Source organism: Geotrypetes seraphini, chromosome 2, assembly GCF_902459505.1.
Source record: "Geotrypetes seraphini chromosome 2, aGeoSer1.1, whole genome shotgun sequence".
Lineage (NCBI taxonomy): Eukaryota > Metazoa > Chordata > Amphibia > Gymnophiona > Dermophiidae > Geotrypetes > Geotrypetes seraphini.
In genome coordinates, this window is record NC_047085.1 from 119,446,653 (window position 1) to 119,472,396 (window position 25,744).

Consider the following 25,744-nt stretch of genomic DNA (forward strand, 5'->3'; position numbering starts at 1 on the left):
GTTGAAATTTTAAGCATTTTAGATAACACTATTTTTCTAATGGGTGTCCAGGTTAGCAAAGGACTTTACAGACACTGTGTTATACATTTAGTATATTTTGTCTTTTTTTATTTCCAGCATAATGGGAGTATTAAGCAACAAGTGTGGCTTCCAACTCCAGTATCAAATGATTTTCTCCATATGGTTGCTGGCATTCAGCCCTCAAATATGTGAATGTCTGCGACGTTACAATATTGTTCCAGTCCTGTCAGACATCCTGCAGGAATCAGTCAAAGAAAAAGTAACCAGAATTATCCTTGCTGCATTCAAAGTAAGTATCCTTTTAACATGCAGAATATGTATTCACAGGATAGACATAAATCTTATTGTCGGCGGGTAGAATCAGATTATTATAAATTTGGCATTTTGCTGAGGCTCAGGCATAGCTGCTTGCAAATGATATAATCTGTCTGTACTGTTTCTGTTTGTTTGGATTTATCTTATGCCTTTTTATTGAGAGCTCAAAACAAATTATGCTTAGGTTTATTATCTACAGTACAGGTATCAAACACAAGGCCCACAGGCCGAATCCAGCCCATCTGGCCATTTTATGCGGCCCATGGTGCAATGTGGTGTTTTCATTGCTGTCCCCTGGTGTTTTATCTTCTGGCCGGCTTCCTCCTCCTCACTGCCGCAGTGTGCACAAAGCCGTGGGCAGTGGCTCCTTGCGCCTCATCTGGAAGCATTCCCTCTGACGTTGTGACGTCAGAGAGAAGGCTTCTGGTTCAGGCGCGGGACGCACGTAGGAGCCACCACCCACGGCTTTGTGCACACTGCGGCAGTGAGGAGGAGGGAGCCGGCTAGAAGATAAAACACCTGGGGATGGCAGTGAAAACGTAAGGCACCCGCTGGAGGGAGGCACCTAGTTGAGGCACAGAATGGAGGGAGGGAGAGGGGCATGTTGGGACTCAAAACAGAGGGAGCACAAACTTCGGACAAATGATAGAAGGAAGGGAGGGAGGGGGCATGAACTTGGGACATAGAATGAAGGGAAGGAGAGAGCCATAGAATGGAAGGAGGGAGAGAGTAAGGGAAAGAGATGCTGAGGTGAGGGAGGGAATAGAAAGGGAGAATTGGGTATCAGAGAGAGAAAGAGATGGTGCACATGAGGAGATGAAGAAAAAAGGAGAATTGTTGGACAGAGAGATGGAGGGAGAGAGAATTATTGGACATGGTGGTGGGAGAGGAGTGAGGTAGAGAGATGCATGGGGAAGAGAGAGATGTCAAACCACTTGGAGTGGAAGGGAAGGAGGGGAGAGAGATGCCAGACTGCAGAAAGGAGAGGAGAGAAGGAGAGAGATGTTAGACCTCGGGAAGAGGGAGGGAAGGAGAGAGAGTTGCCAGATCATAGGAGAGGAGAGAGATTCCAGGCTATGGGAAGGAGTGGAGAAAGATGCCAGACCATATAAAGGGGGAAGGAGGAAGACAGAGTTGTCTGACCATGGGAGAGGGATGAGATAGTACACAGGGATGGAGGGGAAGGGGAGACAGAGGGAGGAGATGGTGCACAGCAATGGATGCGGCACGGAAGAGATAAGAAAAAAATGCTTCTTATGGATAGATGGGAATAGGGAGAAGAAAGAAGGAGTAGATGGTACACATGGCTAGATGGGAAGGGAAGACATGGAAAAGTAGATAGATTTTGAGAAGAAAGCAAAAAAATGGAAGAAAGCTGAATGTTGAAAGTTAATGCTAAAGATGGATGTATGGCAGAAAGTGAAGAAGAGAAAACCAGCAAATGGAAAAGGTGGCCTTGGATGCACAGGAAGAGCACAGACAGAAAGAAGTGCAGCCAGAGACTGAGAAAAGAAGGTTTGAAAACCAAAATCACCAGACAACAAAGGTAGAGGGAATTATTTTATTTTCAATTTAATGATTGAATTGTGCCAATTTTGAGAATTTACATCTGCTGTCTATATTTTGCACTGTTCAGGAAGAAATGCATTTGTTTCTTTTTCTCTGGGGTTGTACTGCATGCAGAGTCTTGAATCTTAGGGTTTCATTTGTATATATTAGTACTTTTAGTTTTTGGTCCCATATTTGTATAGGGGTTATCTGTGTTCTGGTAGGAATGAATGTTGAGAAGTATACAGTGTGCTTTGTGTAGTTTAATTTTGTGGTTAACTGTTATATGTTGTTAATAAGATTATATTATGTGTATATATGAAAAATGAATGGAAAAATTGTGTTACAATTAGTACTATTATGGGGGCGGGGTCTGGGGTAGAGATTGGACGGGGTCTTAGCCTGTGTTTTAGATTTTGGCCCCTTAATGTGATTGAGTTTGACACTCCTGATCTACAGTATTTCCCATATTTCCAATGGATTTACAGTTTAAGAGCCTCATTTGCTAACGTGTTAATATCAGGAATTAAATTTGTAGACAAAAAGGAAGTGGAACTGTGGAGCTCAAGAGGGCGGGCCAGCTGGCTGGCTGGCTGGGGCAACGTGAGAAGAGGAGCCAGATTAGTGAAAGGAGTAATTATTCTCTGTTCTGTTCCAGGCCCACCTCTTTCCCTCCTCTTCCCTACAGGCTGTCTCGGAGGGACTGAAGCAGAACACTCCTGTTGCTCTGGAGTCCGAAAAGAAATAGTAGAACTGCACTCCAGGCCTTTCCCCCAGAAATTAAGCCCTAGTGCACACATTAATGCAAGTTACATGTTTACTTAGAAGATGGGCCCTGTTGACAATAGTAGGGCTTGTGTTAAATAATAGTGGCCTCATGGTTAGTGCAATTGGCTGAGAACTAGAGAAGCTCCTCAGAAAAGCAAATTAATGAAGGTCAATCTAAATGTGGAGGATAGTGTCTCAGAGCACCACTGAAGGGATCATAAAGGCTTTCACCCTTAATTTGCATGGTGATGGTTTTCTTTCATTGACACAATCCCCACTATTCTTACTACTCTATCGTAGCTAATTATGTACTTGATGAATAGCTTAAAAGGCCTTTTAAGTTATTCATCAAGCGAATGGCAAGAGCAAGATAAGTAAATTAGCTCTGTTCTTATGCTTGGAAAAATCAGTGTTATAATTTTAGCACTGCAAGTAAGACAGCTGGTGGCATTGAGATAGCCATAACCATTCCCGATATGAATTAAGGGTTAGTTTAAAGAAGATAAAAATATTTTATAAAAAGTACAAAAAAAATTTTTAAAAAGAAGAAAATCAAAAATGAATTAATTTATTAGTCTAAAAAGTTTTGATAAAAAATGAGATAAATTATTTAATTGAAGTACGTAATTAACTACGATAGAGTAGTAAAGATAGTGGGGGTTGTGTCGATGAAAGAAAACTATCACCACGCAAATTAAGGGTGAAAACCTTTATGATCCCTTTAGTGGTGCTCATCCACATTTAGATTGACCTTCATTAATTTGCTTTTCTGTGGAGCTTATAAGATTTGGTAAATTGATTATTCACTTAATTTATTGATTGAGAACCAGAGAAGCCAGGTTCAAATTCCATTGGTGCTGTCATTTAACCCTTCATTGCCTCAGATGCAAAACATAGCCCACAGGGCATGTGAATGTAGCTCACCTTTGAAAATACATGAGGTACATCCAAATCAGGACATGTTAACACCGTTATCTTGCATTCAGTGGCGTAGTGAGGGGGGTGGGGGCTGGTATAATTAAAATATTCTCAAACCAGGTCTTTTTTATGGCCTGGTGCCTTTATATATTTTCTCCTACAAGGAGAGAATATGATAAACCTCATGCTATACACACAAAGATCCCAAGACATATACATAGTAACATAGTAGTTGATGGCAGATAAAGACCCGAATGGTCCATCTAGTCTGCCCAACCTGATTCAATCTAAAAATTTGTTGGGTTTTTTTTTCTTCTTCTCCTTTATCTATTTCTGGGCAAGAATCTAAAGCTCTGCGCGGTTAGGTTCCAACTACTGAAGTCTCCATCAAAGCTCACTCCAGTCCATTTATACCCTCCCAGCCATTGAAGCCCTCCCCAGCCCATCCTCCCCCAAACGGCCATATACAGACACAGACCATGCAAGTCTGCCCAGTACTGGCCTTAGTTCTTCAAAATTTAGATACTCTGTGTTCATCCCTCACTTTTTTGAACTCCGTCACCGTTTTCCTCGCCGCCACCACCTCTCTCGGAAGCACATTCCAGGCAAGGTTTCACTTTCATTTTTACAGCTTGCCTCTCTCCCTCTTCACACTTAGCTCCTTTGCAGATATACTGTATAAATTTAGCATGTAAGAGGTAAGGGTTGATTCTGTGTATATCAATTTGCAAAGGAACAATGGGATTAAGGTCTTTTCTCAACTTTGTATATTTTATAACATTTTTGCGAATGAAGAATCATGTTATCTCTGCAAACACAAATTCACAGTTTTGAGAAAACCAAGCATCTGCGATATCTTCTAGATCAGGGGTGCCCAACGCGTCGATCGCGATCGACCGGTAGCTCAGGAAGGCAACGTGAGTCGATCGCAGAGCCCATCCCTGGCTCTGTGATAGACTCGTGTTGCCGTCCCGATCTACCGGGCCTATCAGCCTTCCTCTCCCCGACATCAAAGACGCCGACGACGGGCATTAGGCTGTTTTTGTCATTTGGGGGGGGGGGGGCGTGGTGGCGTGGCGGCGGCAGCAGCAGCAACAGCCTGAAAAAGAAATCATCCTGGCCCGGGTCGGTGTCATACTCCGGAACTTCTACCTCTTCCAGCAGCCCTCTGCCTTCTACCTGCTTCCGGCCACACCCCCTGCTCCGCGGCTCTCTTCGGCAACTTAGCAGCAGCGATTGACACAAGCTTCTGACGTCGGAGCCTACCCTCTGCGAGTCCTGCTTGTTTCAACTTCTTTTTTCCACAAAGGCGGGACTCGTAGAGGGAAGGCCTCGATGTCGGCAGCTTGTCTTGATCACCGCTGCTGACGAGTTGCTTAAGAGAGCCGCGGAGCAGGGGGGTTTTGCCAGGTGCAGGTAGAAGGGAGAGGGCCAGATGCAGGACTCGCGGGTTAGGGAGCAGAAGAGAGAGAGAAAGAGAGAGGGGAGGGAAACAAAAGGAAATATTTCATACTGGGCTGTGCGGAGTGGAGGGAGGGTGGAAAGATTCTGGCTACAGGGTGCATTAACAAAGGAAAAGGGGGGAAAGCTGAAAATGGAGATAGTGACACAAAGAAGAGAAAGAGTAAGCAGGACCTACTGAATAAGGATAGAGATACAGAGGGGACATGAAGAGGAGGTGAAATAGAGACATAGAAGTAATGGTGAAAAAGTGTGGGGGGGGGGAGATAAAGACACTGAAAGGGCAAATGGTGAACATGGGGTAAAGACAAGGACAGAGACAAATGAAGATTCTGAAAAAGTGGTGAGATAGGGATATAGGTGAGATGGACACAAAGAAGGGTGATGCTGGAAAATAGGTGGAATGGTAATTCTGACAGACACAGAAGGGAAATGCTGGATCAAGGAGAGATGGGGCTCAGGCTGGATGAAATGAGGAGAAATGCCTTTTTGGGCCGGAACTTCCTCTCCTACGTCAGAATTGACGTCAGGGAGCGGAATGCTGGTCAGCGCAACGCTTCTGCAGGGAAAGCTTGGGACGGCGGTGGCTTGGGGGCTGTTCCCCGATGGCGGTGGCAGCAAACCGAGTGGCTTGGGGCAGACAGGGAGACAGAAAGAAGGGGGAACAGGGAGACAGAAAGAAAAAGTTGGGTGAGAGAATGAGGTCTGGAGGAGAGGAAACATACAGGAGGCTGAAAGAAAGGAAGAAAGATTGGATGCACAGTCAGAAGAAGAAAGTGCAACCAGAGACTCATGAAATCACCAAACAGCAAAGGTAGGAAAAATGATTTTATTTTCAATTTAGTGATCAAAATGTGTCGGTTTTGAGAATTTATATCTGCTGTCTATATTTTGCACTATGGCTCCCTTTTACTAAACCGCAATAGCGTTTTTTAGCGCAGGGAGCCTATGAGCATTGAGAGCAGCACGAGGCATTCAGCGTAACTCCCTGTGCTAAAACCTACTATTGTGGTTTAGTAAAAAGGGAGGGGGTGTATCTGTCTGTTTTTGTATTTTGTTACTGAGGTGGCATTGCATAGAGTCATCTGCCGTGACCTCTTTGAAAAAACCCGAATATGAATAATTAACATTTTCTCTGCCTTTTAGTGTGCTTTGTGTTTTTTTTAAATTTTATTGTTGGTAGATCATTTTGACTTAGTTATTATAAAAGTAGCTCGCAAGCCCATAAAGTGCGGGCACCCCTGTTCTAGATAGAAAAACTGCCTATGACATTATGAAAGAATTAATGGAATTAATTTATTAAAAATTTTTAAAGATATACTACATAATTAAAAATGAATCCTTTTTCTGTCCTGGCTAAGAATTAATTATATTAACCTGAAAGTATATCAAGAAATTGTAAAAATGTATTTTTTTGTTAAAATGGTATGTGATATCTGCTAATCCCATTTAAGCCCTTTTACACTTTGAGATCAGCAAATGAGACATTCCTGACAACATTGGTTTTGCCATCATTTAACTTTCTCTTGGTTTTGAGAGAGAATTTTTTTGGTAGGCCTCATTTAGGAAATTATTTTTCAAAGGAACACTTTTTCTTGTACATCTTACAGTGTACTGTATTTTTATTGATATTCTATTGTTTTATTATATGTTTATTCTTAGTTTTGCTTTGGTTCTATTACTGTTACAAGTTGTATTCATCCGTTTTATAATTTTTGTTGTTCCTTGCTTTGAGCTACTGTGAGTAATAAATAAAATTGATGGTAATGTGATACGGTGTTTTGCTAAAATGCAGTATACAGCATGTCCTTTTTTATGAGCAAAGAACACTCATTAATATTGTGCATGTCAACTTAGGTGAATATTTTTTGTTACTTTCAGAATCTTTTAGAAAAATCCACAGAAAGAGAAACTCGCCAGGAATATGCTCTTGCCATGATACAGTGCAAGGTTCTAAAGCAGCTGGAAAACCTGGAACAGCAGAAGTATGATGATGAAGATATTGTGGAAGATATAAAATTCTTGTTGGAAAAACTGGGTGAAAGTGTTCAGGATCTAAGGTACCTGTTTGTACTGTGCACCGAGTCCTAGATTCTATAAAAGACGCCTAAAGTTTCAAGAAAATGTTCAGCTAATTCTACTGCTGCCTTTCAGAAGGAGGGGACTTGTCGTGGTACCCACTGTTGTATTGAGAGGGGTAGGATCTGCACAAATTGTTCCCACATTACCATATCTATGATTTCTACCCAAGTACTTCTCTGGTTCCAGCTACTGATTGGCCCACTGAAGCAAATTGTGGACCACTACTCGGGGTCGTTTCCCTTTCTGAAATTTCCTCTTCTGGAATCTTCTCTGGTAACACTCTGGTGATAAACCCTAAACAGTTCTGGATAACCTCTTTCACCTGTCCATTATCCAGTGGTTTGGAGGCATCCAAGGCCCTAAATGCAGCTTGGGTCTCCCCAGTCAGATAGGGCACAAGCCTCATGGCCTATTTCTCCACTGGCCAGGGAGCGGCTATTGCTACTCTTTCAAAGGTAGTCAAAAATGCTTGTGGATCATCCTCTGGTCTTAATTTAGTGAGGGCGAATCCTTTAGTCCATTCCCCTCGGTCCAATCTTTGAATCCCCACTCACTGCCTTGGAGCAGTCTCTGCATGAGCTACCTTTAGAATTGTGCCTTCTGCTATGTGATGTAGCTTTTGGGCTTATACCTCTAGCATTTGCATCAAGGGCTGCTGTCTCTGCCGGTGTCAGGTCAAAAGCGCGCCGGGACAAAGGCGCGCCCAGACAATTGAGCGCAGCGCGCGCCGCCGTGCCGCTCTAAATTACTGTTTTTAGCACTCCGACGGGGGGGCGTGGGGGGAACCCCCCCACTTTACTTAATAGACATCGTGCCGCGTTGTGGGGGCGTTGTGGGGGGTGGGGGGTTGTAACCCCCCTCATTTTACTGAAAACTTCACTTTTTCCCTGTTTTTAGGGAAAAAGTTCAGTTTACAGTAAAATGTGGATGGTTACAACCCCCCAAACCCCCCATAACGCCGGCGCGATGTCTATTAAGTAAACTGGGGGGGTTCCCCAACAAAAACCCCCGTCGGAGCCCCTAAAAACTGTAATTTAGAGCGGCGCAGCGGCGTGCGCTGTGCTCAATTGTCAGCGCGCGCTTTTGTCTTTCGCGCCGTTGTCTATGAACCGTCTCTGCCACTGTTGTTCCATGATGTGGGCAAAGCATCTTTCCATGGTTTCCTTTTGTCCCTACAGCTTTTCTGTCAACCATTTAAGATCTGAGTCTGATGTCATATTCTGTGGAAGATAAGAGACAACACCCAAGTGCAGCTTTCTTAAGACCCCCTCCCCTTGAGCAGCCTCCCGAGCCTAGGTACCTATTACCTGATCTATGGGAATTATACAAGGGATGTTCAAAAAGTATCAGACCTTAATTTTTCTTGTGTAAATAAATAAAACTAGGGAGGCATGGGTTGGTGCACATGTGTAGGTGACCCTAATGCGCATGCTTAAATTTTTTCCCACCTACAGAAGCTGTTAGTCGCCGCCAGAACGCCGATGAGTGAGAAAGTATACGTGAGTGCCGTCCGATTTTCATTTTTGACAAAATGACAGAAAAAGTTGAACAACACTACTGCATTAAATTTTGTGTAAAGCTTAGCGATTCCCAAGTGGAAGCGATCTACAAGATTCAACAGGCCTTTGGGGACGAAGCAACGATAAAGCACAGATAAAGGAGTGGTACAACCGCTTCAGAGATGGCTGCACATCAGTGGAGAGTGAAGCACGTTCTGGTAGGCCCTCAACATCCAGAAATGAGTTTGTCATTGACCAAGTAAGGACCCTGGTGATGCAGGATCGTCAAATCACTAAGAGGTACTACTAAGAGGTTCTGCGTCACCTTCATAACACTGTGAGATGCAAATGGAAGGACCTGTGGGCAGCGAGCAATTGGCAGCTCCATCATGATAAAGCACCTGCCCATTCTTCACATTTCATATGGAGTTTCCTGGCCAAACACAACACACCTGTGATTCCTCAGGCTCCCTACTCTCCCAACATGGCTCTCTGACATGACTTCTGGCTTTTCCCCAATCTGAAAATGTCCCTGAAAGGGATCAGATTTCAGTCAAGAGAAGACATCATGCAGAATGCGACGGACCAGTTGTGAGCAATCTCAAAAGAGGTGTTCCAGCGCTGCTTCTGACAATGGCAGAACCATTGGAAGAAGTGTGTGGCAGCCCAAGGGGACTACTTTGAAGGAGATTAGTATAAGATCATTGTATCTGATTACGAGTATTTTTTATGAATAAAGGTCTGATACTTTTTGAACAGCCCTCATATGCCTTTCCCGAGGGGACACAATCCTGGAGCTGTTGAGATGGTTTCAACAATCGTAATCCTGACACCAATTATGAAGACCTGGCCGCCTCTTTCTCTGGTCACTTGGGCTCCTCTCTAACTACCCAAAGGTGTAGGCCGATTCTACACTCACTGCGGTCTATTTGGCTGCACCAGTCCCTCTGACCTGCACCGTGACCTGCAGCAGTCAGCATTGGTCACTCTGAGCACACTGGTCAGTCCTGATTCTCCGGTCACTCAAGGTTATAGGCTTACTGAGGATTAGGCCAAAGCCAGCATTCTTCCCCTCAGCGGTCACCTGGGAGTCCTTGTTTCCAAGAACGCCAAACTATGCAGTCTTGCTCTGGGTGTCCATTAACCAGCCCTCCCCTTTATGCTCGGGATGAAGTCCCTCTTGACCTCTTAAACTGCCCCCCCCCAAAAAAAAAAAAAAAAAAAGCCAAAATGGTCCAAGATGAACCTCCTCTCCCTGTCAGGAGTCCAGTTCAAGTCTTTTAAGAGTCTTTTCTCTGTTCAAAAAGATCCTGTTCTCTGTGATTCAAATACATGCAAATTAGGATGCAACTAAGTTCATCAGATCCAATGTAGATATCATCCAACCTTTTCTGCTACTGAGGAAACCAACACTCTAGGGGGTAGACTATTCCTACCATCACCCACCTAGTCTTCCACAATGAATAGTACCACTCTAGGTAGGAATTGGACTAAATAGGCTACACTCACACCTCTGTTGTTTTCCTGAACTTCTGACTGGGAACCTGGGAATACTCTTGTTTCCGTGTCAGAATATATATCCCATCACAATGTGCAAAAATTTACTACCAAGAAGTAACAAAATACTATAATTATTTAGCAGCTGCGGCCTACCTATGAAAAAAAGTCACACAACATGTTTTGAGACATCTTGCACATTTTTCCATGCATGGACCTCATGTACGAAAGGAATTGGGAACCTACCAAATATACCTGATTTTGTAACTCACTTTGAGCTTAGATTTTGAAAATCAAGTAATTTACATCTAAAAAAAAAATCCAAATGCAGGATTGGGACATTTTTGGAAGTAATTCTGTCAAGCTAGATAATTAAAGGGCTCATTTTCAAAATGGACAAATGTCCAAAAAAGGCATAAAGTGGCACTTGGATGCAGTGGTGTACCTAGCATATGTGACACCTGGGGCCCATCATGTTTTGACACTCCCCCCATCTGTATGAAAAACATGATTTTTAGTAACAATCCAAACGTCACACAAGAGTATACCTAGGAAAAGGCAGCATCTTACATACTGCAGTGAGCAGTACAACATCAATACACCCATTGTAAAACTAAACAAGCCAGAAAATACATTTGCCTAGTAAGGCAAATCACAAACTAACCTCTTCCCCTTTTATAAAACTGTAGTGTGGTTTTTAGCCATGGTGGTAACAGCTCAGATTCTCATAGAATTCTGAGCATCAGAGCGGCTACCACCATAGTTGGCATTAAAAAACGCTCCACAGTTTTGTAAAAGGAAGGATAAAATAGAAATACATAGACAAAGGTTAAATTGAACCACCAAGAAGCTGGACTCTGCATACAATGCAACATCACAGAAACAGTGACAAATGTCTCCTAAAGCAATAAATAAATAAACAGAAATTTTTTTTTCTACCTTTGTCTTCTCTGGTTTCTGCTTCCCTCATCTTCTTGTTACTCTCTTCCTTCCATCTACTGTCTGCCATCTTTCTGCCCCTATATGGCATCTTCTCTCCTTCTATGCCCCTTCCATCTCTCCTTTCACCCCCATTGGTCTGGCATCTCTCTCCTCTCCTTCCCTCTCCCACACCTCTCCTCTGCAATCCCTTTCCCCCCTCATTTTCCTTTTCAATTTCTTTTTTTTTATTTTGAAATTTCAAATAATGTTTACAAAAAAACATAACAGGATATGGAATCATAACAAATCATTTTAACAATTTATTTTCTGCATCTGTCTAGATTATGTTCTTACTACCCCGTCATCAATTTCCTTTTTTACTGTCTACCTACTGCTCGCCACCTCTTTCCCTCACTCCCTCCAGTATTTCACTAACTCAATCCTTTTCCCCTCATCATGTGCCCTCCTATTATTTATCCCCCCCTTCCATCATGTGCCCTCTTTTTCTCTGTCCACTTCCATCCAGCGTCTGCTCCCCTCTTTCTTTCCTCCCCATTTCCTTCCTGCATTTGCTCCCTTATCTCTCCCATCCACACTTCCATCCAGCATAGGCTCCTCCTCTACCCTCCCCACTACCATCCAATGTTTGCCCTTTCTCCATCCACCCCTCTTCAATTAGCATCTATCCCCTTTCTTTTCCTCCAGTCCAATTCCATCCAGTATCCTTCCCCCTTATGTCTCTCTCCCCTTTCCCTGCACACCAATTCCATCAGCACCACCCTGCCATACCACCCTACCCTTTTCTCTCCCTCCACCACTCTTCCATACCAGCAGTCATGCTCCCTTCTCTCCCTTCATGCAGCAAGGCCCCGCGATGACTTTAGCTTCCGGCTGCCGGTCCACCCCACTCCGACGTACTTGCTCTGGAGCAGAGTCGGCAGCAGTGTTGAGGTGCAGGAAGGTCCGGAAGAAGTAAGTTACGTCGGAGGGGGTGGACCCGGCAGATGTAGGGAGTTGCGGCAAGGTTCTGCGATGACTGCGTCTGCCGGGTCCACCCCCTCCGATGTAATTTACTTCTTCTGGAGCAGAGCCGGCAGATATAGTCATCGCGGGACCTGCCTGCACCTCAACGCTGCTGCCGACTCTGTTCCAGAGCAAGTACATTGGAGGGGGTGGACCGGCAGCCACACTGAGGTGCAGGTCCTTTTGCACAGTAGGGCGTGCACCCGGGGTGGACTGCCCCCCCTCCCCCCCCAACTTGGTACGCCACTGCTTGGATGGTTAAATTGTAAAATGTTGAAATCAACATTTTTGAAATCTATGTTCTAGATGGTGTTCTTTGCTGTTTGTTTGCTATTTGCCTAAATTCCAAGTGGGCATGTTAAAGGCATAGCTTGGGCAGGCTTAGGACTTGGATGTTTTGCAATGATAAACATTTTACTAAATGTCCGGGCCACAATTTTGATGTTTGGGGCTAGACCTGTTTGGAAAATGAACAAATGTCAAAATGACCAGATGACCACTGGGGGAAGGAGGTTGTAAGCATGACCCCACACTCGTCAATGGTCACCGACTCCCTTACCCCCCCTCAAAGAGTTCCCATGGCAAGTTCACAAGGCTGCTGAAGTTTTGCAAAATTGCTGCAGGAACTCACAGCAGCCATTTTTCAGCGAGACTGCATGGGCAGGAGCATAAGAGGATTGCTCCTGCCCCGATTCACCCCGCTGGACCACCAGTGACTAAGGTAGGCCCGGGGGTGAGACCTATGCTGCTTCTCTAAAGTAGGGAGGGGGAGGGAGAGGGTGTGTAGTGATACTACAGCTGGGACAGGACCCAGCACCTCACCTTGAGGGAGGGAGGGATTGCTCCCATCCTGGTTTGGCTCACCACACCACTAGACCACTAGGATTTAAGGTGGACCCAAATATAAACTGAGACCCCCATTTTTGGGGCCCCCCTCAAAAAAAAATAAGATAGGCATTTTATGGTTTTGATAATTTCACCCGATAATTTTACCCGAAAAGTCCAAACTTGGATTTGGACGTCATATTGAAAATGCCGCTCTAAATCTTTTATTTTTTTTGCCTAAACTTGAAGCATCAGAAGGATTGGTAAAGAGGCATCTGAAAAGTTTGAAGAGCTCCGTCTTTAATGATATATTTTAATACTATTCTTAGTGAACCCTCTCTTATCCCAGGATAAGCAGGCAGCATATTCTCACGAATGGGCGACGTCACTGACGGCTGATACGGACCACTTTAAAAGTGCATCATAACTTTAAGTGTTTAGAAAGTTTGCAATAGCCCAAACCGGGCATGCACGAGTTGCCTTCCCGCCCAACGTAGGCGTGCGCTCCCTCGGTTTCTTAGTTTCCGCGGAGCTAAGAAGTCGCTCATCAACTGCCGTTGATAGTTTTTCGCTGCCTTCCCGCTCACGTGGCTTATTTTCTGACTTTTTTGTCAGTGTTTGTTTTCTTTCTTTCTTTCCATTTTTGGTTTTTTTTAAATTTTTTTTTTAAATTTTTATTAAGGATTTGAAAATTATATCCAAGAACATACTTGTTTAAGAAATACAGAAAGAATTGTACTAACAGGAAATCGAACAAAAATTACATAATCTATAAATCTTTCTTAGACCACAATCAAAGCAAGAGTCAAGAAATCCAAGTGAAATTAAAGAGGAGATTCTTCTATCTTAGAAAATAATTATTAAGGCATGGCTTAACAGTTATCCCACAATTCAAATTAAACTGTTCAATAACACTAAACATTCCCAGTAACCAATTTCTTCATATCAATAAATGCCGTTAGTTGTTCTGGGGAAAAGAACACATATTTTATCCCTAAATATTTTATCATGCATTTACAAGGATAGAAACATAGAAAAAGACGGCAGATAAGGGCCGCGGCCCATCCAGTCTGCCCACCCCAATGACCCTCCCCTATTTATCTCTGTGCAGAGATCCCACGTGACGATCCCATTTCTTCTTAAAATCAGGCACGCTGCTTGCCTCGATCACCTGAAGTGGAAGTCTATTCCAGCGATCAACCACTCTTTTGGTGAAAAAGTATTTCCTGGTGTCGCCGTGCAATTTCCCGCCCCTGATTTTCCATGGATGTCCTCTTGTCGCCCTCGGACCTTTGAAAAAGAAGATATCTTCTTCTACCTCGATACGGCCCGTGAGGTATTTGAACGTCTCGATCATGTCTCCCCTCTCTCTGCGTTCCTCGAGTGAGTATAGCCGTAATTTATCCAGCCGTTCCTCGTACGGGAGATCCTTGAGTCCCGAGACCATCCGGGTGGCCATTCGCTGGACTGACTCAAGCCTCAGTACATCCTTGCGGTAATGAGGCCTCCAGAATTGTACACAGTATTCCAGATGAGGCCTCACCATGGATCTATACAATGGCATAATGACTTCAGGCTTGCGGCTGACGAAACTCCTACGTATACATCCTATGATCTGCCTAGCCTTAGATGAAGCCCGCTCCACTTGATTGGCAGTCTTCATGTCTTCACTGATGATTACCCCCAAGTCCCGTTCTGCAACAGTCCTTGCTAGGATCTCGCCATTTAGGGTGTAAGTCTTGCATGGATTTTGACTGCCAAGATGCATGACTTTGCATTTCTTGGCATTGAAGCTCAGTTGCCAGGTCCTAGACCATTGCTCCAATAGGAGTAGGTCGTGTTTCATATTGTCCGTTGTGCTCTTGCTTGTTATGTTACACAGTTTGGCGTCATCAGCGAATAACGTTATTTTACCGCGAAGCCCCTCAGTCAAGTCTCTTATAAAGATATTGAAAAGGATCGGGCCCAAGACCGAGCCCTGCGGCACTCCGCTGATCACTGCCGTCGTTACAGAGGGGGTGCCATTTACCACCACCCTCTGAAGCCTACCACCAAGCCAGTCCCCAACCCATTTAGTCAAAGTGTCACCTAATCCTATAGAACTCATTTTGCACAATAACCTGCGGTGGGGGACACTATCAAATGCTTTGCTGAAGTCCAAGTATACAATGTCCAAGGACACTCCAACATCGAGCTTCCCCGTCACCCAGTCAAAGAAGCTGATCAAGTTGGATTGACAGGATTTCCCCTTGGTAAATCCATGCTGACGGGGATCCCGCAGATTCTCCTCATCCAGGATCATATCTAATTGGTGTTTGATTAGAGTTTCCATTAGTTTGCTCACTATTGAAGTGAGACTCACTGGTCTGTAGTTCTCAGCCTCTGTCCTGCAACCTTTTTTGTGGAGTGGAATGACGTTAGCCGTTTTCCAGTCCAACGGGACTCTACCTGTACTAAGGGAGAGATTGAAGAGCACGGATAGTGGTTCCGCCAGGACGTCCCTTAACTCCCTGAGCACCCTGGGGTGTAGGTTGTCTGGCCCCATTGCTTTGTTAACCTTGAGTTTTGACAACTCACAGTAGACACTGCTTGTTGTGAACTTGAAGTTACTAAACGGGTCTACTGAGCCATCCTTTTTTTGTAGTTGAGGGCCGGAACCTGGCGCCTCGCGGGTGAAGACCGAGCAGAAGTATTCGTTTAACAGTTCAGCTTTTTCCGAGTCTGCTTCTACGTAGGTCCCGTCTGGTTTCTTAAGGCATACTATCCCGCTTGTGCTGCGGTTTCTGTCGCTAATGTACCTGAAGAAGGATTTATCGCCCTTCTTGATGTTCTTTGCTAAAGTTTCCTCCATTCGGATTTTGGCCTCTCTAACTGCTGTTTTGACGGCTCTTGCCCTAGTCAAATAGACTTCTCTAGAGTCCTGAGATCCTTTATGTTTGTAGGAGATGAACGCTTTTTTCTTCTCTTTTATGAGGTCCGAGATCTCCGCAGAGAACCATTGTGGCTTATTGTTCCTACGCCATTTACTCACTGATTTTATATAGCGATTTGTCGCCTCCTGAATGGTAGCTTTCAGAGTTGACCACAGTTCCTCTACGTTATCTGTTCCTGCTTGGTTTTGTAGTGCTTGATGGATGAAATCCCCCATACCCTCAAAGTTGGCATTCTTGAAGCTAAGGACCCTGGTCAATGTGTTAGTTTTGGCGAAACCCTTCCTGAGCTTGAACCATATCATATTGTGGTCACTGGAGGCCAACTTGTCGCCCACTGAGACCTCAGTGACACTTCCACCATTGGTAAGCAATAGGTCCAGTATTGCCTGTTCCTTCGTTGGCTCCAATACCAGTTGCCTCAGTTTAGCTCCCTTCATAGAGTTAAGTAGTCTCCTGCTGCTGCTGGATGCAGAGGAAAGTGTGTTCTAATCCACATCAGGCATGTTGAAGTCTCCTAACAACACTGTATCCCCACGCAAGGTGATATTCTCTATGTTACTGATTAGTTCTATATCTATGTCATCCTGTTGCCTTGGGGGTCTGTAAACTATGCCAAGATATAGGCATTTGTCATTCCCCCTGGCCAAATTTACCCAAAGGGATTCCCCTGTATACCTGATATCTGTGATTCTGGTGACTTTAATATTATCCTTAGTGTATAATGCTACACCACCTCCCATTCTGCCCTCCCTGTCTTGGCGAAGGAGGTTGTATCCTGGTATCACTATGTCCCACCCATGGGAGTCGGTGAGCCAGGTCTCAGATATCGCCACCACATCCAGGTCAGCGTTTCTCATTTCAGTCTCAAGTTCCAGGATCTTGTTGCCCAAACTATGGGCGTTGACGTACATAGCCCTCCATGTAGCATGTTTGCTATGCCTCCCTGGGGCTGTTCCTGCTTGAGGCACCCAAGGAACCACTTCAGGTTTCATGACAAGGAATAATTTCCTTCGTTCTTGAGTTTGTCTGGTAACGTCTGGAAATATCCAGACTTTTTTTTTTTTTTACCACAAAATGGTACCAGAAAGTTTGTAAAGAACATTTTAAAGATAGCATTAACGTCCTGTTCAAAGGACACCAATAAAGTTGCTCTTTCAGTATTCTCAGTGATAGTAGATTCCAATAAATTCGTAACATTTAAAAGAGCATTAACTGGACTTAATTGTAAATTAGCTGGATCTGATCCCATTTCTTTTTTCTTTGGCAAATAGTAAATACGGTTTACTGGCGGAATATTGTCCAAGGAAAAACTCAGAATTTCAATCAGGTATTTTTTTCAATAAGTCTATGGGTGTCATCACCAGAGATTTAGGAAAATTGAGAATTCTTATATTCAATCTGAGATTAGAATTTTCTGTTTGTTCAATCTTCCTATTAAGAGCAAGTCTTTCTTTTACCATCCTGGACGTTAAATCTTCAAGTTTCTCAGTCTTGTCCGAGACCTTTTTTAATTCTTGAGAAAATTCTACTGTAGTCCCATCCAATTTCTTTCCCAGAATATCAACTGTATTTACTAAAGCTGAAACTTCGTTTGAAGTCCTTGATACTGAGATGTTCAGTGTCTGGAGAGCTTCCCAAATGCTCTACAGGGTTATTACTGCTGGTTTCACTAGCTGGGGAGTAGCCTGCACTACTCCTCCCAGCTCTCCATGCTCCTCTCCGAATCTCGCGGCAGTTGCCCCTTGGATTAGGGTTTCCCTGGACGAGCACTCCTCATCGGGAACCACCAGCCGTGCCGCGGCAGGAGCCAGAGGTGGCGGAGGAACAGAGCCCGGAGGGGAGGGTGAAACATCAAAGTCCAGCTCCTCCCGCCGAGGAGACAGCAGACTGCACTCTGGGCACTTGTGGAGACGAAGTGAAGACAAAACTTCGCATAGATCGCTGAGCAGGTAGGGAAGTGCCAGCCGCCAAGGGTTCAGGCCGCACATTCCCTTTTCTCTTTGAATGAGGCAATTTTGAGTTAACAGCATGAGCTCTAGTCTCTAGCTCAGAAACGCTCCACTATGCTGCCGCCATCTTGGATCCCCGGACCTCAGCGCTCTCTTTCCGTTTTATAGTTAAAAAAAAAATAAAAAAATTATTTTTTAACTTTTGCGGGTTCGGCCCGGCGGGGCCTGTTCCACTCCTCAAGCCTCGACCTTCGATTTTGCCAAGGCCATTTTTCTCTCAATGTCCCGTCCTCACACGGTTTTTAAGAAATACGATGGTGTGCTCGCCCTATTTCCATCACAGATCCGTATCGCTGGTGTCTCCAGTGTTTGGGGCGAGAGCACAGGGCTGAATCTTGCACACGTTGTTCCTCCCTCCAGAAGAGGACCCTTAAAAAAAATTGTCAGATTCAACAACGTCTCCTCTTTGGTCCCGTTATGGAGGGTGATTCGGCACCAGTACCGATGTCAGGGTCCGCACCGAAATTGATACCGCAACATCCGACGTCGATGGAATAATCTTCGGTGTCGCATGTAGTGGGTAAGCCGGCTAAGAAGCCTTCCCTCACCCCTTTGGGTCCTCAGGTCACTTCAGCAGTGAGCCAAGTCCTGCAGACCTTGAGGAGACCCAAGAAACTCTCGGCTTCTATTGAGGTGAATGCCTCGACATTAGCTGCCTCATCGCCGGAGTGCAGAGCCGCACCGATTGTACCTGCAATAAAGCCAGCGGTATCGGTGCATTCTCTCAAGCAGCAAATTCAAGAACTGCTGCGGGAGGAGTTACAGGAGCAGTTACAGCTCTTACTCCCTGTTATAGCGACACCGGCTCCTCCAGTGCCAGTAACAGTCAGGTCTGAGCCTTCAATACCAGTATCGACATTTCCAGACTCGGCACCGGCATTACAAAATTCTTCATCGGTGTAACCTGGGTTGGTTAGAGGCTCGATGTCGGAGACAGCTCGACACCGTTTTTCGCAAACATCTCCCGAGACGATGTCAGCCAAATCGGGTAAGGCCTTGAAGAAGATGAAACATCTTGAACCATCGACACGCAGTGCTCGACATCGCCTTCCACCAACACGAGATTTTGATCTCTGGGGTGATTCTGAGGAGCCTCTTCTTTCTGATGATGACATCTCTTCAGATGAAGATTCTCAATTACCATCTTCTCAAGACCCCATTCAAAAATCAGACAACTCTTCTTTTCTAAATTTTTGAAAGACATGGCTGAAACTCTTTCCTTACCCCTGGAAGCTGACTCCAAAAAATCTAAGCAATTTTTGGATGCATTAGATTATGAGCAACCACCTAAGGAGTTTCTCAAGCTCCCCTTCTAAGACATCTTGCGGGAGACCTTTACAAAAAATTTGGAAACTCCTTTGACCATCCCTGTGGCTCCTCGCAAATTTGATTCGCTATAAAAGGTAGTTCCCATACCAGGCTTTGACAAGTCTCAGCTACCCCATGAGTCTCTTTTGGTGGAGTCAACCCTTAAAAAATCTACAGGAGCCAGTGTATATGCTTCCATACCTCCTGGCAGAGAGGGTAAGGCAATGGACTGCTTTGGCAAATGACTGTATCAAAATGTCATGCTTGCCAACCGGTCCGGCAAATATGCTTTTCATTTTTCATTCTACTTAAAGCAATTAGTTAATCAAGTTGCCGCTTTTCAAAAATACTTGCCTGATCACAAATTGCCTGCATTTCAGTGTTACATCTCTGGCTTGCTCCAGCTGCGCAAATATATGGTTCGCTCTATATATGACACTTTTGAGCTAACCTCACGTGCTGTGGCTATGTCTGTAGCTACGTGACACCTAGCCTGGCTTAGGGTATCAGAGCTTGATGTAAACCATCAGGATCGGCTCGCTAATGCTCCTTGTTTGGGCGATGAACTGTTTGGGGCTTCTTTAGCTATAACCACCCAAAAGTTATCAGCCCATGAGACCAGGTGAGATACTCTAGTGAAGACCAAGAAGAAACCTCTACCAGCTTGCCCTTTCCAGCAGCAATCTTCATATCAGCGTCGTTTTGCTGCAAAACCCATGCCTCCGCCTCAGTCTCAACCTAGGAGGCAGAAGCAACAACAACAGCAACCTCGCCAACAGCAGCAAAAACAACAGGCAGTGCCACCTAAATCTACTCAGCCTTTTTGATCTGTTTTTAAGGGGCATAGTCAGTATCGCCATTTCCCAAGCCTTGCCTCAGCCCATCGGAGGTCGTCTTCAGTTTTTCATCTGTCGTTGGGAACTCATAACATTGGACCTCTGGGTCCTCAACATCATTCATCAGGGTTACTCTCTCAATTTTCAGTCTCTACCACCAGACAATTCTCCAAGAGAGTCTTCTTTGGACCCTGCACAGTCCTCCCTTCTTCTGCAGGAGGTTCAATCCCTTCTGCTGAATGCTATCGAGGAAGTTCCTCTCAATCAGCAGAAGCAGGGATTCTACTCTTGTTACTTCTTGGTTCCCAAGAAGACTGGAGGACTGAGACCCATCCTGGATCTCAGAGCTCTCAACAAATTTCTAGTCAAGGAGAAATTCAGGATATTCTCCCTTGCCCTACTGTATCCTCTCCTCAATCTGAATGACTGGCTATGCTCCCTGGATCTCAAGGAAGCCTACACACATATTCCAATTCATCCGGCTTCCAGGAAGTATCTCCATTTTCAAATCAATCGCTGTCATTACCAATACAAATTACTCCCTTTCGGCCTGGCATCTTCTCCCAGAGTCTTCACGAAGTGCCTGATTGTGGTGGCCGCATTTCTCCGATCACACGGCCTTCAGGTCGTTCCTTACCTGGACGACTGGTTGATCAAGGTTGTTTCATCTCAGGAAGTGGTCCAAGCAACATCTCAGACCATTTATTTTATCCAGGTTCTAGGATTCGAAGTCAACTTCCCCAAATCACATCTCATTCCGACTCAACTTCTACAGTTCATTGGGGCAATCCTAGACACCACCCTCATGAGAGCATTTCTTCCTCAAGATTGACTTCAGACTCTCATCCATCTGTGTTAGTAACTGCTTCCTCTTCAAACCATCTCTGCAATACACATGATGGTTCTTCTAGGCCACATGGCTTCAACTGTCCTTGTCGCACCAATGGCAAGACTATGTCTTCGCATCCCTCAGTGGACCCTTGCTTCCCAGTGGTCTCAGGTGACGGATCGTCTCTCACAACAAATATCTGTGATATCCTCTCTTCTGCAGTCGCTTCAATGGTGGATGACCTCCAATCTATCCAGAGGTCTCCTTTTCCATTTACCCCCTCATCACAAGGTCATCACGACAGACGCATCACCTTATGACTGGGGGGCTCATATGGATGATCTGCAGACTCAGGGTCTTTGGACCGCCAGAGAACGGAAATTTCACATCAGTTTCCTAGAACTCAGAGCGATGTTTTATGCCCTCAAGGCTTTTCATCATCTTCTTTGCCCTCAAGTTCGCCTCCTTTTCACAGACAATCAAGTAGCAATGTACTACGTTAACAAGCAAGAAGGCACTGGCTCTCTCCTGTTGTGTCATGAGGCCCAGAAAATCTGGACTTGGGCGACAGCTCACAATCTCTTCTTGAAGGCTGTCTACATTCAGGGGGAGAAGAATTCCCTAGCATATAACCTCAGCAGAATTCTTCAACCTCATGAATGGACTCTTGACTCTACAACTCTCAAGTCCATCTTTGCTCAATGGCGCACTCCTCAAGTGGACTTGTTTATGGCTTCTCACAATCACCAGTTGCCCCAGTTTTGCTCCAGACTTTACTCTCCTCTCCGTCTGGCAGCGGATGCTTTTCTTCTGGATTAGACTGGTCTGTTTCTATATGCATTCCCTCCACTTTCTCTCATGTTGAGAACTTTGTTCAAACTCAAGAGAGAAGCAGCCACCATGATTCTCATTACACCGTTATAATTTGTAACATCGCTGTAAATGTACAGCCTCTTCTTAGCACATGCCTTTTCACTGCCATATATGCAACATCGCTGTAATTGTAAAAACGCTGTAATATGTAACTTCACTGTAAATGTATGTAACTTCGCTGTTAATTTTCACTGCCATTTATGTAACATCGCTGTAAATGTAACAACGCTGTAAATGTAACTTCGCTGTAAATGTACAGTCTCTTCTATTGTTAACCGCATAGAACTTCCATGGTATTGCGGTATACAAGAATAAAGTTATTATTATTATTATTATTATTATTATTACTCCCCGGTGGCCCAGGCAACATTAGTTCTCCCTTCTACTTCAATTCAGCTCCAGGGAGCCCATACCTCTTCCAGTATTTCCTACTCTGCTCACTCAGAATCAGGAATCATTGTTTCATCCCAAGCTGCAATCGTTCCACCTTACAGCTTGGTTTCTCTTGGGCTGAATCCATCCGTCTTATATCTTTCTCAGCCTGTTCATCAAATTCTGGATGCATCCAGGAAACCAGCCACTCAGCAATGTTACAAACAACAGTGGACTAGGTTTTCTTCCTGGTGTTTTCTTCATCATCATGATCCAACTTCCTTGGCAGTGTAATTAGTGTTGGATTATTCTTCATCTGTCTGACTCTAGTCTCAAGTCTACCTCTATCAGAGTCCATCTCAGTGCTATTATAGCTTTTCAAATGCCAGTCGAGGGTAAACCTCTTACTGCTCATCCTTTGGTTTCCAGATTCATGAAAGGACTTTTCAGTATCAGACCACCTCTCAAGCCTCCTCCTGTTGTCTGGGACCTTAATGTGGTATTTTGCAGTTTGATGAAGCCACCATTTGATCCAATGGCCACAACTCATCTCAAGTTTTTTACCTGGACAGTAGCCTTCCTTATTGCTCTCACCTGTGCCAAGAGGGTCAGTGAGTTACAAGCATTAGTAGTTGATCCACCTTTCACAGTTTTTCATCATGACAAGGTGAATCTGCGTACACATCCAAAGTTTCTTCCAAAAGTTGTCACTGACTTTCATCTCAGTCAGTCAATTGTTCTTCCAGTGTTTTTTCCTAAGCCTCATTCTCATGCTGGAAAAACTGCTTTGCATACTTTGGACTGTAAACAAGCTTTGGCTTACTACATTGATCGGACAAAGCCTTATCGAACATCTCCCCAACTGTTTATCTCCAACTGGCTGGCTGCCTGCATCTCGTTCTGTTATGCTCAGACTGGACTAGCACTGGAGAGTCGTGTCACAGCCCACAAAATTAAAACCATGGCTGCTTCTGTTGCTTTCCTCAGATCTACTCCCATTGAGGAAATTTGTAAAGCTGCAGAATTTGTAAAGCTGCCACCTGGTCCTCAGTTCATACATTCACTTCTCACTACTGCCTGGACTCTTTCTCCAGACAGGATGGGCGCTTTGGCTAATCTGTATTACAAAATTTATTTTCTTAGGCCAACATTCCCGCCATCCCATTTCTGTTAGCTTGGAGGTCACCCATTTGTGAGACTATGCTGCCTGCTTGTTCTGGGATAAAGCACAGTTACTTATCGTAACAGGTGTTATCCAGAGACAGCAGGCAGATATTCTCACATCCCACCCACCTCCCTGGGTTGGCTTCTTAGCTGGCTTATCTTAACCACGCACCTACGTTGGACGGGAAGGCACTTGCGCATGCGCGGTTCGGGCTATCTCTAACTTTCTAAACACTTAAAGTGGCGATGCACTTTTAAAGTGGTCTGTACTGGGGCTCTGTTGGTGACGTCACCCATTCGTAAGAATATTTGTCTGCTGTCTCTGGATAACACCTTTTACGATAAGTAACTGTGCTTTTCTGATATAATAAAGCACTTGTTAAGTAAGCATCATTTATGTAACTTTAAATATTTTATTTTGTGTCTTTCATGTTCTAGCTCATTTGATGAGTACAGTTCAGAGTTAAAGTCTGGAAGACTGGAATGGAGCCCAGTACACAAGTCTGAGAAATTCTGGAGAGAGAATGCAGGAAGACTGAATGAAAAGAACTACGAATTATTAAAGTAAGTTATCTTTATTGCATGTTTCATAGAATTCTGATTACAGTGGTACCTTGGTTTACGAGCATAATCCGTTCCAGAATTATGCTTGTAATCCAAAATGCTCGTTTTGCAAACCAAAGTTCCCCATAGGCTTTAATGCAAACTCAGAAGATTCGTTCCACAACCGAAGTTTTCAATGGTGGTCCAGGGGTGAGGTGCTGCACAGCGATTCGAAAGAGGTGCCTTCCTTGCCTCGGGGTCCCCATGCGGCTGCCCTCCTGCTTCGGCGATGCCTCTGCCGTCCGTCAGCGCTCTCCTGGCTTCCATCTAAACCGGCCGCCATCCTGAATGAGTCAGAAAAAGTCATTTTTCAGGGTTTTTGGTGCCAGAACTAAATGGGTATAGAGAGGGCTCATTCAAAAGCAAAGGTTCTAGACTTTTAAAAAAACTAACTTTGTTTGGATGGGGATTTACGTCAAGGAATTATTGTCTGGATGGGAACGTCTGGAAGAAGTGGAAATGTGGTGGGCAAACCTGAAAGGAGCCAGTATAACGGCGACAAACCTTTTTGTGAGGCAAGTAAGTAAAAGTAAGAGGAAAAGAAGGCCACTTTGGTTCTCAAAAGTAGTAGCTGAGAAGGTAAGGAATAAGAGGTTAGCTTTCATAAACTACAAAAGATCGCAGAAAGAGTCAGGAAAGCAAAGATGCAAATGGAAGAAAAAATAGGTGACATGGTAACATGGGGAGACAAGACATATTTTGGATATATTAGAGATAGGAAGAAGTGCAAAAGTGGCATTGTGAGACTCAAAGGTGAAGGGGAGAAATATGTAGAAGCTGATAAAGAAAAGGCCGAATTGCTTAACAAATATTTCTGTTCTGTGTTCACGGCTGAAGCGCCGGGACCGAGGAGCTAGCTAAAATAAAGATAGACAAAGTGATGGGGCTGGATGGTGTACATCCTAGGGTGCTAAAGGAACTTATGAAAGTTCTGGTAGCTCCGCTGACTGACTTATCAACAAGTCTCTAGAGTCAGGAGTGGTACCGGAGGACTGGCGAAGGGCAGATGTGGTCCCTCTCCACAAAAGTGGAAGTAAGGAAGAAGTAGGGAATTACAGGCCAGTAAGTCTGACTTCTGTGGTAAGCAAATTAATGGAAACACTTTTAAAACAGAGAATGGTCAAGTTTCTGGAATCCTGTGGATCACAGGACCGGAGGCAACATGGATTCACTAGAGGTAGGTCTTATCAGACAAATCTGACCAATTTCTTTGACTGGGTGACTAGAGAATTGGATAGAGGATGTGTGCTAGATGTGGTGCATTTAGATTTTAGCAAAGCCTTTGACAATGTTCCACACAGATGTCTAATAAATAAACTGTGTGCCCTCGGGATGGGTCCCAAAGTGACAGGCTGGGTCAAGAACTGGTTGAGTGGAAGGCGACAGAGGGTAGTGATCAATGGAGATCGCTGTGAGGAAAGGGATGTTACCAGTGGTGTGCCTCAAGGTTCTGTTCTTCGGCCTCTTTTAACATTTTATAAACGATATTGCTGAAGGGTTGTTGGGTAAAATTTGCCTCTTTGCAGATGGTACCAAAATCTGCAATAGAGTAGATACGCCGGATGGTGTGAATAACATGGAGAAAGACCTGGCAAAGCTTGAAGAATGGTCTGAAATTTGGCAGCTAAAATTTAATGCTAAGAAATGCAAGGTCATGTATTTGAGCTGCAAAAACCCGAGGGAATGGTACGGATTAGGGAGTGAAGAGCTTATGTGCATGACAGAAGAGTGGGATTTGGATGTGATTGTATGTGATGATCTTAAGGTGGCCAAACAGGTTGAAAAGGTGACGGCGAAAGCTAGAAGGATGCTAGGTTGGATAGGGAGAGGCATGGCTAGTAGGAAAAAGGAGGTATTGATGCCCCTGTATAAGACTTTGGTGAGACCTCATTTAGAATATTGTGTACAATTCTGGAGGGTGCACCTTCAAAAAGGTATA

General features: G+C 44.5%; 1 protein-coding gene across 4 annotated transcripts in view; it reads left to right on the forward strand.

Annotated features, from left to right (window-relative positions):
- The window catches only part of ATP6V1H (ATPase H+ transporting V1 subunit H), a 173,491-nt gene that overhangs the window by 73,859 nt on the left and 73,888 nt on the right, over positions 1 to 25,744 (forward strand). For all 4 annotated transcript variants that reach the window (XM_033929585.1, XM_033929584.1, XM_033929582.1 and 1 more), the window contains 3 exons: positions 118 to 310; positions 6,913 to 7,091; positions 23,641 to 23,766. In XM_033929585.1, the coding sequence (XP_033785476.1) occupies positions 118 to 310; positions 6,913 to 7,091; positions 23,641 to 23,766 (498 nt within the window). The remainder of the gene's footprint in view (positions 1 to 117; positions 311 to 6,912; positions 7,092 to 23,640; positions 23,767 to 25,744) is intronic.